General features: G+C 42.2%; 1 protein-coding gene across 1 annotated transcript; it reads left to right on the forward strand.

Annotated features, from left to right (window-relative positions):
- Window positions 1–2,000: 2,000 nt before the first annotated feature.
- LOC135518902 (tubulin alpha chain-like) lies at window positions 2,001–5,446 on the forward strand. The gene is made up of 4 exons (XM_064943851.1): window positions 2,001–2,104; window positions 3,651–3,873; window positions 3,962–4,110; window positions 4,311–5,446. The coding sequence occupies exons 1-4, from the start codon at window positions 2,102–2,104 to the stop codon at window positions 5,286–5,288; spliced, it is 1,353 nt and encodes a 450-aa protein (XP_064799923.1). The 5' UTR covers window positions 2,001–2,101; the 3' UTR covers window positions 5,289–5,446.
- Window positions 5,447–15,477: the final 10,031 nt, after the last annotated feature.

The following is a 15,477-nucleotide window of genomic DNA, read 5'->3' on the forward strand; positions in this document are numbered from 1 at the left end:
CCATGTTTCTAGACTACACGTGTCTATGCTACCCATGTTTCTATGCTACCCATGTTTCTATGCTATCCATGTTTCTATGCTACCCGTGTTTCTATGCTACACATGTTTCTTTATTCTTTAATTTTTTTTCACCTTTATTTAACCAGGTAGGCCAGTTGAGAACAAGTTCTCATTTACAACTGCGACCTGGCCAAGATAAAGCAAAGCAGTGAGACAAAAACAACAACACAGAGTTAGTTACACATGGGATAAATGGCTAGGACATGTTTCTAGGCTATCCATTGAATAACTGACATTGAATTCATTTCCCAGGAATAGGGCTTCATTATCGTGCCTTTTAAAGCTTATTTTCTACGAATCCTTTGAGAGGCTATAGGTGTAACCCAACACCCTTATTTTGTGTCGCCCCTCCCTTCCCTCTAACCTCCCCCACCCGTCTCCCGTCCCCTACTCCTCCCCCACACTCTTCTCCCCTACACAATCCCTCTCCTCTTGCCCACTATTCCCCCTAACCCACCCTTTTCTCCCTCCCCTCCCCTCTCTTCCCCACCTCACCCCTCCCTCATCCGTCTCCCCCTCCCCCACGCTTCTCCCCTATACCACCCCTTCGTCTTTGTCCTCGTTGTTTTCATAACAGAGTTTTTCCTGAATTGCAGTGGCATTTTTTTTACTAAATGTACTGAATAAAGACTCACATTTCTTTCAATATTTTACCCAGATTTGAGCAGAGTTACAGCAAAGCATATTAAGTTTATTTTAACAAAGAGCCATCAGTCAGGAGGATACAGACAGCTCAAGAGGTATGCTTAGATGTACAGAAAAATAAGACATATACTGTATTTTACATAGAACTAAGCTTATGGCTCTAGATTTTGGTGATTAAAAAAATGCAAAATTCTCCAATTTACAAACGGGGGGGCTAGCCCCCTCCAGACCACTCCCCATCAGTCCTCATGTACCTTGTGCCCCCCTCTCAGGTTTGTGGGGTGCATGACACCCCTGATCGATCACATCACTTTAATAAATACTTTTTAAAGGGTTAAATTCCTTAGATTTGAGCATCTGTGGCTTCCATTGAACAAAATCCTCAAAAAACAAAAAAGAATGTCTAATTGCTGTTATCACTCCTACTGGTGACACAATGTTATCATAATGGTCAATATTATTTCAAGTCATTAAGCTGCCATATTAGTTGATTTAGGCCAGTAAGATGTGCCCATTGTGGCTTAGTTGGTAGAGCATGTACCACCAAGGTTATTTATTCACCCCATTATTTCTATCTCTACTTTGCACATTATTCCACTGCAAATCTACCATTCCAGTGTTTTACTTGCTATATTGTATTTACTTTGCCACCATGGCCTTTTTTTTGCCTTTACCTCCCTTATCTCACCTCATTTGCTCACATCGTATATAGACTTGTTTAAACTGTATTATTGACTGTATGTTTGTTTTACTCCATGTGTGACTCTGTGTCGAGGTTAACACAGGTTTAGGAGATCTTATATGTTTTGTTTTATGAGATAATATCAGTCAGTTAACATGACTTGTGAATTATGAAATCTTTATGTGCTTTGTGTTTAAAAATAAATAAATGTATTACATAAATGCTTCAAAATGCACAAAAAAGAAGTGAAGTTAGCTAATGAAGATAATCTCATAGAACAAAACGTATAAAATCTCCTATATCTGTGTTTACCACATAACCCATGTTCGGCCTTTATCGAACGAAATCCCTACCAAAACGTAATTCATTTTCATCCAACGAACCATGTCGGAGTTAATGCCTACAAAAAGACGCCATTACTATTTCTCTCCAGGCAACAGCAATTCAAGAACGACCCACCAACCGTGTCTCCAGCCAACCAGACTCTGCTGTAGCTTCCTGTAGGAGGAGGGACTTGTTCTTTTCATACCAACCGTGTCCCCAGCCAACCAGACTCTGCTGTAGCTTCCTGAAGGAGGAGGGACTTACTAATTTACTGCCTGTCTGTCTGCTTTCCAGGCATATAAAACCCCCACCTCTTCCATTCTCCGACAGTTCTGCCTTCTCTTCTGAATCCTCGACGTCAGCCTGTGAAGGAAAAGAAAACTAGACAAAATGGTGAGTGCTGACGCAGATTATAAAATTATTTATGTATTTATTTCACATGGTATTCAAACGACAATGATAGGATTAGGTAAAGTTGAAAAGCATGTGGACGATGGATTCTGTTATATAAAGACCATGGAGGTGGCACGTGCCTGAAATTTGTTTTGCCTATTTATTTTGTAATTAAATGTAACCTTTATTTAACGAGGCAATGACAACGTCACTGTGTACTCATCGTTCTATAAAGTATTTAAAACGTACTGTTTTAAGTAAAAATGAATGCCTTAAGAAATATCAACGTACCAAGTTCACCCATCCTGAGAATGTAATCTAATGCGCAATTGGCTTTGATTCCCGCCCTTAACTCTCATTATCAGCGGATTCTCTGCGTTGCCTGTTCTTTCTTCATATGTCGATGTTAGAGTGTTATGTATACAGCTAATTAAGTATACATGTGATTTACAATTATTTAGGTTAAATTTAAAAAAATATATATTTGTTTGAAAATCTATAGCTGTACATCCAATGTGGGTCATTGTTCTACTTGTTCATATCCTGTCCATTGTTTAAATACATTTTTCTTTTAAACACAGCTTCAGGACAAAAACACGAATTGCAGATTTTATTAAATTATATTTCAAATGTTTTTTTTTTTGAAAAAGAGATTTCGGCATTTCAGAGAGGAGGATGACATGACGCGAAGAAGAGAAGCGGTTTAGGATGGTAGCCATTTTCTGTGAGATCTGTCGCTGTTCCACTGCAGTTGGTGCGCAGCTGGTTGGAGGGAGAAAAGGAGAGCGGGGGAGTAGGGGGTGGCGCACAGGAACAAGGCACACCTTTTCGTCTCTGCTTCTCTGCTCTTAAAGATACAGGGTCATTAAAAAAAACACCTCAAATGGCAGAGGATTTGCAAGATAACTTACAGTATGAGTGCTGTATACCAAAGATGATGACCAAGAGGATAGCCTAGCCAATGGCTGTTTGAGAGCATCAAAACGATGGTTGACTGATCTACAAATTAAGACTATTATTTGTAGATCAGTCAGTCACCATTGACCCTTGATACATTGCGTTTTTGATCATCTTGGATAGAGCCAATGACTTTGAATAATCATATGTATTTAACTAGGCAAGTCGGTTAAGAATAAATTATCTACATTGACGGCCTACACCGCGCTCGCCAGCTTGTAGTCCTAAAATGTAAACGAGATCCTTCTGCTTCGTTCAACCACCCCTAAGGGGGAAATATTTCCCTAAGGGGGGAACGAATGGTGTTTTGAATATCCTCAGACCTTGTGTTTGGCACTTTAACACTGGCTTAGGAGATTTTTTTTATTACCAACTGTAGATGCTTCAAAATTCTAATATGTTAGGACATTATATTATTGTAATAGATGATGAAATGGAGAAAGCAAGGTTGTCTAGTAGTTTAAAAAACGATCATGTTAGTTGACTCTTTAATATTCTATGAAACGGCTTTAAACCTAAACATTTGCCTCTAGGCATTATTTGATTCAAGTTTCCATGTGGTTGATCTCTTGTACCTCCTCTCTTTCAGCGTGAGTGTATTTCCATGCATGTGGGCCAAGCCGGAGTCCAGATGGGCAATGCCTGTTGGGAGCTGTACTGCCTGGAGCATGGGATCCAGCCGGACGGACAGATGCCCAGTGACAAGACTCGTGGAGGTGGAGACGACTCCTTCAACACCTTCTTCAGTGAGACCGGAGCCGGAAAGCATGTCCCCCGAGCCATCTTCGTAGATCTGGAGCCCACTGTCATCGGTAAGATGAGACATCCTACAGGAAGTCTATTGGTTCGTAATCTTTTAACTGAGTTGATTTTAATATTCTGACTATCTTTGTTTTTCAGATGAGGTGAGGACAGGTATCTATCGCCAGCTGTTCCACCCTGAGCAGCTGATCACTGGTAAGGAGGATGCTGCCAACAACTACGCCCGCGGTCACTACACCATCGGCAAGGAGATCATTGACATCGTGCTGGACAGGACACGCAAACTGGTGAGTCATCATTCTGAAATGGGCGTTCTAGTTAGGTTTCTACAGGGAACCTTTTTCCTTCAAGGTTCTTCTATGGAAGAAGACTATCTAAAAGGTGTTTTTTGGGTGGTCCTACCTAGTTTCTGTGTAAAACTGGGCAAATGTGTTCTCCATTGTATTCTTACTGGCATAACATGTTATTGTACCATTTCTCCATTCAGGCTGACCAGTGTACAGGTCTCCAGGGGTTCCTCATCTTCCACAGCTTTGGAGGAGGCACCGGTTCTGGTTTCACCTCCCTGCTGATGGAACGTCTGTCTGTGGACTACGGAAAGAAGTCTAAGCTTGAGTTCGCCGTTTACCCAGCTCCCCAGGTGTCCACGGCTGTGGTGGAGCCCTACAACTCCATCCTGACCACTCACACCACCCTGGAGCACTCTGACTGTGCCTTCATGGTGGACAATGAGGCCATCTATGACATCTGCCGTAGGAACCTCGATATTGAGCGTCCCTCGTACACCAACCTCAACAGGCTCATTGGTCAGATCGTCTCCTCCATCACTGCCTCCCTGCGTTTCGATGGAGCCCTGAATGTTGATCTGACCGAGTTCCAGACCAACTTGGTGCCCTACCCCCGTATCCACTTCCCTCTGGCCACATATGCCCCAGTCATCTCCGCTGAGAAGGCCTATCACGAGCAGCTGTCAGTCGCTGACATCACAAACGCCTGCTTTGAGCCAGCCAATCAGATGGTGAAGTGTGACCCTCGTCACGGCAAATACATGGCCTGCTGTCTCCTGTACCGTGGTGACGTTGTTCCCAAAGATGTCAACTCTGCCATCGCTGCCATCAAGACCAAGAGGAGTATCCAGTTTGTGGACTGGTGTCCCACTGGCTTCAAGGTGGGTATCAACTACCAGCCCCCAACGGTGGTTCCTGGAGGAGACCTGGCCAAGGTCCAGAGGGCCGTGTGCATGCTGAGTAACACCACAGCCATCGCTGAGGCCTGGGCCCGTCTGGACCACAAGTTTGACCTGATGTATGCCAAGAGAGCCTTTGTGCACTGGTACGTTGGTGAGGGCATGGAGGAGGGAGAGTTCTCTGAGGCCAGAGAGGACATGGCTGCCCTGGAGAAGGACTATGAAGAGGTGGGCACTGACAGCGTGGGAGAAGAGGATGAGGAGGGAGAGGAATATTAAAGGGTTAAACAAACCAGGTGTTTGCCGCCCCACATTCCAACACTGTTGGAGTCCTACACTCAACGTGACAGCAACACATTCCCCACTGCCGTGGTAACGGTCTCTGTTACACCTAGTCATGTTGTGTCAGGGTTCTCAATAAACGCATCATAAAACAACTCCATAAATGTCCCGTCTTTTGTCTAGATGGAGAATAGAATGTCAAACAAGTTTTTTTGGGGGGGGGGGGGTCTTTGGGGCTTTTCGCAGAGGCCACCGCCTACTGCTGTCAGCATTAATACTGTTGTAACCTACTGAAGTGGCACAAGTAAAAACAATCCTATTTCTCCTCTGAATGACTCATTAAACTTGATTTTTTTTTGGTGGGGGATCTATGGATATTTGGTAGTGATTCAACCCAACATTTCTGCTGAACTTCTACATGACTGCTGATTGCACATATATTGGGCTGAATCTCCCTTGGGTGGGAGCCTCTCTAGCAGCGACGGTGGTTTGAAATACTCTGCTTCTAGCCTGTACTCACTGATTTGACTGGGCAATTTGCTCTGACCATTTCCACCTAGCAAACATCACATACAGTGACATGTTGCAGCTCTAGTGTTCTCATCTGCAATCAGGTGGCACAGTAACCAAGTGTATTCATAAATTGCTTATACAGATACCCAGCCTAAAACAGCAATCAATGCAGATGTAGAAGCACGGGGCTAGGAAAGACTTCCTAGAGAGGAGCCAGGCTATGAGGGGTGGCCATTCCTCTTCTGGCTGTGCCGGTTGGAGATTATAACAGAACGTGGCCAAAATGTTCATAAATGACCAGCAGGGTCAAATAGTAATCTGCGGTTGTCGAGGGTGCAACAGGTCAGCACCTCAGGAGTAAATGTCATGACTTTTCATAGCCGATCATTAAGAGGATCTCTACCACTCCTGCTGTCTGTAGAGTTGAACACAGCAGGTCTGAGACGGGTAGCACGTCCGGTGAACAGGTCAGGGTTCCATAGCCGCAGAACCGATGAAACTGGAGCAGCAGCACGACCAGGTGGACTGGGGACAGCAAGGGGTCATCAGGCCAGGTAGGTAGGTCCCAGGGCTCAAGTCCTCCAGGAGCGGAGGGAGAGAGAATTAGAGGGAGCGTACTTAAATTCACACAGGACACCCAGATAAGACAATACTCAGAAATAGACAAGACTGACCCTCGCCTTCCCCGACACATACTATTGCAGCATAAATACTGGAAGTAGTGTTGTGGAATGTACAAGGACTGACGCCATAGAGATGTCTAGAGATCTCTGCTTGGAATAAACCGGTTTTAGCATAGATATCGCCATTAAAGGCTTCCACTTAGTAGTCAGCTGGGTGGGGATGCCTATGGTGTGTATGCGCGATCAATGATCAGAGCATTGTCTTCAAAGTTTTGGTTCAGGACTGCATCACTGCAGGTGGGGGTAAATCACCAATGAAAACTTTGTAAAAGAAAATGAAGAAAATAGCCTCAATGGCTCTGCCCACGCTCTCACACACCATAATGGGACAATCTCTATAACTGACACCTGTCCTGTATCATTTAATTCTGGCTTCTTTCTCATCAGTGGTGTATAGAATGCCTATGGTTTTCAACCTGTGGGTACTGCAGTTGGTCTGCAATTTATTTTTTTAAATGTTTTTTTTGTAGATATATTTTTATAGAATTTTGTCATATAATTTTTTTCAATGAAGAGCAATAAAAAATGCCATTTAGTAGAGTTTTGAGTTATGGACCTTCTTGCAGCTCCACGAGTTACAGACCTTTTTTTCACCTTTATTTAACCAGGTAGGCAAGTTGAGAACAAGTTCTCATTTACAATTGCGACTATGAGTTACGGACCTTCTAGCAGCTCCATGAGTTATAGACCTTTTAGCAGCTCCACGAGTTACAGACCCTCTAGCAGCTCCATGAGTTCCGGACCTTCTAGCAGCTCTATGAGTTACAGACCTTCTAGCAGCTCCATGAGTTATAGACCTTCTAGCAGCTCCATGAGTTATAGACCTTCTAGCAGCTCCATGAGTTACAGACCTTCTAGCAGCTCCATGAGTTATAGACCTTCTAGCAGCTCCACGAGTTACAGACCTTCTAGCAGCTCCATGAGTTATAGACCTTCTAGCAGCTCCATGAGTTATAGACCTTCTAGCAGCTCCATGAGTTATAGACCTTCTAGCAGCTCCATGAGTTACAGACCTTCTAACAGCTCCATGAGTTACAGATCTTCTAGCATCTCCATGAGTTACAGACCTTCTAGCAGCTCCAGCTCTAGCAGCTCCTTCCTCGGAGACGAGGCCTACCCCAAACTATTTAATAAAATTCCATATTGCCTCCATTGTCATTCAGTAAAACGTCTTAAGGATCGGACCCTTTAAATTTTTTTTTTTAGCCTAAAATGACATACCCAAATCTCACTGCCTGTATGTAGCTCAGGACCAGAAGCAAGGATATGCATATTCATGAAGCCATTTGAAAGGAAACACTTTGAAGTTTGTGGAAATGTGAAATTGATGTAGGAGAATATAACAATATAGATCTGGTAAAAGAAAATACAAAGAAGAAAAAAACATTTATATTCCAAAAATGTTTTTGTTCTATCATCTTTGAAATGCAAGAGAAAGGCCATTATATCATTAAGTAGTCTAGGCACGATATAAATGTTGGCCACTAGATGGCAGTAGGGTATGTGCAAAGTTTATACTGATCCAATTAACCATTGCATTACTGTTCAAAAAGTTGTCTCAAGTCTGCACAATGTGCTGAATTGGTCAATTGATACATTTTCAAGTACATAACTACAGAGAACATATACAAATGATATGGTAATGAAAAATGTAAGTTTACATACTCCCAGGAATGTCCTAAATTATGGATAATTCAGAAAATACACTAACCTTCACACATGTAGATGGGATAACCATACACAGCAGGGATACAAACTGTACAACCCAGTTCCTACATTTGAATATAAAAATGAATTTTATTAATCAAAATGTGTTACATTTGATCTCTGGGACCCTCAGGATGACAAATCAGAGCAAGATTACTGAATGTAAGTACATTATTTCCATTTTTCCACTGTAATAGCTACTGTTAATTGGACAGTGCAGTTAGATTAACAAGAGTTTAAGCTTTCTGTTTTAATATAATACATGTCTATGTTCTGGGAAATGTTCATGTCACTCACAACGTTGTGCTAATCACGTTAGCTCAACCGTCCTGCTTTGAGGACCCCATATTATCCAATACCTAATATCATGGGAAACTGAGTGAACAAATAACACAACAATTACATTTAGTTCATAAACAAAGTTATGCAACACCTAATGCCCCTGTGTGAAAAGTAATTGCCCCCTGACACTCAATAACTGGTTGTGCCACTTTTAGCTGCAGCGACTCCAACCAAACACTTCCTGTAGTTGTTGATGAGTCTCTCAAGTCACATTTTGGCCCACTCTTCCATGCAGAACTGCTCTACATTCATCATCTACATCCTACATCCATCATCTACATCCTACATCCATCAACTACATCCTACATCCATCATCTACATCCTACATCCATCAACTACATCCTACATCCATCAACGACATCCATCATCTACATCCATCAACATCCATCATCAACATCCATCATCAACATCCATCAACTACATCCATCAACTACATCCATCAACTACATCCATCATCTACATCCTACATCCATCAACTACATCCATAATGTACATCCTACATCCATCAACTACATCAATCAACTACATCCATCAACTACATCAATCATCTACATCCATCAACTGCATCCATCATCTACATCCATCACCTACATCCTACATCCATCATCTACATCAATCATCTACATCCGTCATCTACATCCATCACCTACATCCTACATCCATCATCTACATCCATCAACTACATCCATCAGCTACATCCATCGTCTACATCCATCATCTATATCCATCACCTACATCCATCATTACATCCATCATCTACATCCATCAACTACATCCATCATTTACATCCTACATCCATCATCTACATCCTACTTCCATCATCTACATCCTACATCATCTACATCCATCAACTACATCCATCACCTACATCCATCATCTACATCCATCATCTACATCCTACATCTATCATCTTTTTCCTAAATCCATCAGCTACATCCTACATCCATCAACTACATCCATCAACTACATCCATCATCTACATCCATCATCTACATCAATCAACTACATCCATCAACTACATCCATCACCTACATCCATCATCTACATCCATCATCTACATCCTACATCTATCATCTTTTTCCTAAATCCATCAGCTACATCCTACATCCATCAACTACATCCATCAACTACATCCATCATCTACATCCATCATCTACATCAATCAACTACATCCATCAAATACATCAATCAACTACATCCATCAACTACATCCATCATCTACATCCATCACCTACATCCTACATCCATCAACTACATCCATCATCTACATCCTACATCCATCAACTACATCCATAATGTACATCCTACATCCATCAACTACATCCATCAACTACATCAATCAACTACATCAATCATCTACATCCATCAACTGCATCCATCATCTACATCCATCACCTACATCCTACATCCATCATCTACATCAATCATCTACATCCGTCATCTACATCCATCACCTACATCCTACATCCATCATCTACATCCATCAACTACATCCATCAGCTACATCCATCGTCTACATCCATCATCTATATCCATCACCTACATCCATTACATCCATCATCTACATCCATCATCTACATCCTACTTCCATCATCTACATCCTACATCATCTACATCCATCAACTACATCCATCACCTACATCCATCATCTACATCCATCATCTACATCCTACATCTATCATCTTTTTCCTAAATCCATCAGCTACATCCTACATCCATCAACTACATCCATCAACTACATCCATCATCTACATCCATCATCTACATCAATCAACTACATCCATCAACTACATCCATCACCTACATCCATCATCTACATCCATCATCTACATCCTACATCTATCATCTTTTTCCTAAATCCATCAGCTACATCCTACATCCATCAACTACATCCATCAACTACATCCATCATCTACATCCATCATCTACATCAATCAACTACATCCATCAAATACATCAATCAACTACATCCATCAACTACATCCATCATCTACATCCATCACCTACATCCTACATCCATCAACTACATCCATCATCTACATCCATCCATCAACTACATCCATAATGTACATCCTACATCCATCAACTACATCAATCAACTACATCCATCAACTACATCAATCATCTACATCCATCAACTGCATCCATCATCTACATCCATCACCTACATCCTACATCCATCATCTACATCAATCATCTACATCCGTCATCTACATCCATCACCTACATCCTACATCCATCATCTACATCCATCAACTACATCCATCAGCTACATCCATCACCTACATCCATCGTCTACATCCATCATCTATATCCATCACCTACATCCATCATTACATCCATCATCTACATCCATCAACATACATCCATAATTTACATCCTACATCCATCATCTACATCCTACTTCCATCATCTACATCCTACATCATCTACATCCATCAACTACATCCATCACCTACATCCATCATCTACATCCATCATCTACATCCTACATCTATCATCTTTTTCCTAAATCCATCAGCTACATCCTACATCCATCAACTACATCCATCAACTACATCCATCATCTACATCCATCATCTACATCAATCAACTACATCCATCAACTACATCCATCACCTACATCCATCATCTACATCCATCATCTACATCCTACATCTATCATCTTTTTCCTAAATCCATCAGCTACATCCTACATCCATCAACTACATCCATCAACTACATCCATCATCTACATCCATCATCTACATCAATCAACTACATCCATCAAATACATCAATCAACTACATCCATCAACTACATCCATCATCTACATCCATCACCTACATCCATCCATCAACTACATCCATCATCTACATCAATCATCTACATCCATCATCTACATCCATCACCTACATCCTACATCCATCATCTACATCCATCATCTACATCCATCATCTACATCCAACAACTACATCCATCAGCTACATCCATCGTCTACATCCATCATCCATCAACATCCATCATCACATCCATCATCTACATCCATCAACTACATCCATCATTTACATCCATCATCTACATCCATCATCTACATCCTACTTCCATCATCTACATCCTACATCATCTACATCCATCAACTACATCCATCACCTACATCCATCATCTACATCCATTACCTACATCCATCATCTACATCCATCACCTACATCCATCACCTACATCCTACATCCATCATCTACATCCATCATCTACATCCATCAACTACATCAATCATCTACATCCTACATCCATCATCTACATCCATCGTCTACATCCTACATCCATCAACTACATCCATTATCTACATCCATCATCTACATCATCGTCTACATCCTACATCCATCAACTACATCCATCATCTACATCCATCATCTACATCCTACATCCATCATCTACATCCATCGTCTACATCCTACATCCATCATCTAACATCCATTATCTACATCCATCATCTACATCATCATCTACATCCTACATCCATCAACTACATCCATCATCTACATCCATCATCTCCATCCTACATCCATCATCTACATCCATTGTCTACATCCTACATCCATCATCTAGATCCATCATCTACATCCTACATCCATCATCTACATCCATTACCTACATCCATCATCTACATCCATCAACGACATCCTACATCATCATCCACATCCATCATCTACATCCTACATCCATTTTCTACATCCTACATCCATTATCTAATCCTACATCCATTATCTACATTCCATCATCACCTACATCCATCAACTACATCCATCAACTACATCCATCATCTACATCCATCAACTACATCTATCATCTCTTTCCTAAATCCATCAGCTACATCCTACATCCATCAACTACATCCATCAACTACATCCATCATCTACATCAATCAACTACATCCATCAACTACATCCATCACCTACATTCCACATCCATTACCTACATCCATCATCTACATCAATCATCTACATCAATCACCTACATCCTACATCCATCATCTACATCCATCATCTACATCCATCATCTACATCCATCAACTACATCCATCATCTACATCCATCATCTACATCCATCAACTACATCCATCGTCTACATCCTACATCCATCATCTACATCCTACTTCCATCATCTACATCCATCAACTACATCCATCACCTACATCCATCATCTACATCCATTACCTACATCCTACATCCATCATCTACATCCATCACCCACATCCATCACCTACATCCTACATCCATCATCTACATCCATCAACTACATCCATCATCTACATCCATCGTCTACATCCATCATCTACATCCTACATCCATCATCTACATCCATCGTCTACATCCATCATCTACATCCTACATCCATCATCTACATCCATCAGCTACATCCATCATCTACATCCATCATCTACATCCTACCCCCATCATCTACATCCATAATCTACATCCATCATCTACATCCATTACCTACATCCTACATCCATCATCTACTTCCATCAACTACATCCATTTCCTACATCCTACATCCATCATCTACATTCATCAACGACATCCTACATCATCAACTACATCATCAACTACATCCATCCTCTACATCCTACATCCATTTATCACATCCTACATCCATTATCTAATCCTACATCCATTATCTACATTCTACATCATCACCTACATCCATCATCTACATCATACATCTATCATCTCTATCCTACATCCGTCATTTCTATCCTACATCCTACATCATCATCTCCATCCTAAATCCATCAGCTACATCCTACATCCATCATCTACATCCATCCTTACATCCTACATCCATCCATCCTTGATGTAGCAAAATGCTTGTGTTCCTAGCTCCAACAGTGCAGTAGTGTCTAACAGTTCACTACAATACACAATAATTAAATTAAGAAAAATATAAATAATAGATTGAGCAATGTTGGAGTGACATTGACTAAAATACAGTAGAATAGAATACATTATATACATATGAAATGAGTAAAGCAGTATGTTAACATGATTAAACATTATTAAATTGACTAGTATTCCATTAATAAAGTGGCCAGTGATTACAAGGTGACCAAGTGGTTAGAGTGTAGAGGTGGCAGCGTAGCCTTGTGGTTAGAGTGTAGAGGCGGCAGGGTAGCCTAGTGGTTAGAGTGTAGAGGCGGCAGGGTAGCCTAGTGGTTAGAGTGTAGAGGTGGCAGCGTAGCCTAGTGGTTAGAGTGTAGGGGCGGCAGGGTAGCCTAGTGGTTAGAGTGTAGAGGTGGCAGGTAGCCTAGTGGTTAGAGTGTAGAGGTGGCAGGTAGCCTAGTGGTTAGAGTGTAGAGGTGGCAGCGTAGCCTAGTGGTTAGAGTGTAGAGGTGGCAGCGTAGCCTAGTGGTTAGAGTGTAGAGGTGGCAGGTATTAAGGTTAGAGTGTAGAGGCGGCATAGCCTAGTGGTTAGAGTAGAGGCGGCAGGGTAGCCTAGTGGTTAGAGTGTAGAGGTGGCAGCGTAGCCTAGTGGTTAGAGTGTAGAGGTGGCAGCGTAGCCTAGTGGTTAGAGTGTAGAGGTGGCAGCGTAGCCTAACATGGTTAGAGTGTAGAGGTGGCAGCGTGCCTAGTGGTTAGAGTGTAGAGGTGGCAGGTAGCCTAGTGGTTAGAGTGTAGAGGTGGCAGGGTAAACCTAGTGGTTAGATTGAGGCTAGGGTAGCCTAGTGGTTAGAGTAAAGTGGCGGCAGGGTAGCCTAGTGGTTAGAGTGTAAGGTGAGCGTAGCAAGTGGTTAGAGTGTAGAGGTGGCAGCGTAGCCTAGTGGTTAGAGCGTAGAGGTGGCAGGGGAGCCTAGTGGTTAGAGTGTAGAGGCGGCAGCATAGCCTAGTGGTTAGAGTGTAGAGGTGGCAGGTAGCCTAGTGGTTAGAGTGTAGAGGTGGCAGGGTAGCCTAGTGGTTAGAGTGTAGAGGCGGCAGGGTAGCCTAGTGGTTAGAGTGTAGAGGTGGCAGCGTAGCCTAGTGGTTAGAGTGTAGAGGTGGCAGCGTAGCCTAGTGGTTAGAGTGTTCGACTTGTAACGGGAAGGTTGCAAGATTGAATCCTTGAGCTGACACGGTAAAAATCTGTCGTTCTGTCCCTGAACAAGGCAGTTAACCCACTGTTCCTAGGCTATCATTTAAAATAAGAATTTGTTCTTAAACAGAATTGCAAAAATGTTTTTCACTTACAGAGTGCATCAAACATGATTTAGACATTGTTTATGGCAAATTGTTTATTTCTGTTTTTCAAGGCTGCAATTTACTGAAAATTGTCCACAGTGTTCCTATCATCTAGTTTAACTGCCTTCCTTATTTCAATAAAGGTAAAGATATACATATTTGGGGCAGCAGCCTCTAAGGTGCTAGGGATGGTTGTTTAACAGTGCTAGTGATGGCTATTTAACTGTGCTAGTGATGGCTATTTAACAGTGCTAGTGATGGCTATTTAACATTGCTAGTGATGGCTATTTAACAGTGCTAGTGATGGCTATTTAACATTGCTAGTGATGGCTATTTAACAGTGCTAGTGATGGCTATTTAACATTGTTAGTGGTGGCTGTTTAACAGTCTGATGGCCTTGAGATAGAAGCTGTTTTTCAGTCTCTCGGTCCCAGCTTTGATGCACCTGTACTGACCTCGCCTTCTGGATGATAACGGGGTGAACAGGCAGTCCCTCGGGTGGTTGTTGTCCTTGGTGATGTTTTTGTTCTTCCTGTGACATCGGGTGGTGTAGGTGTCCTGGAGGGCAGGTAGTTTGCCCCCGGTGAAGCGTTGGGCAGACCGCACAACCCTCTGAAGAGCCCTGTGGTTGCGGGCGGTGCAGTTGCCGTACCAGGCGGTGATACAGCCCGACAGGATGCTCTCAAATGTGCATCTGTAAAAGTTTGTGAGGGTTTTAGGGGCCAAGCCAAATTTCTTCAGCCTCCA

This window comes from Oncorhynchus masou, chromosome 29 (assembly GCF_036934945.1).
Source record: "Oncorhynchus masou masou isolate Uvic2021 chromosome 29, UVic_Omas_1.1, whole genome shotgun sequence".
NCBI classification, from domain to species: domain Eukaryota; kingdom Metazoa; phylum Chordata; class Actinopteri; order Salmoniformes; family Salmonidae; genus Oncorhynchus; species Oncorhynchus masou.

Coding starts and splice junctions, on each gene's coding strand:
- LOC135518902 (XM_064943851.1), top strand. Junction 3,874..3,961: donor TCTGGAGCCCACTGTCATCG/GTAAGATGAGAC, acceptor TTTGTTTTTCAG/ATGAGGTGAGGACAGGTATC. Junction 4,111..4,310: donor TGGACAGGACACGCAAACTG/GTGAGTCATCAT, acceptor TTCTCCATTCAG/GCTGACCAGTGTACAGGTCT.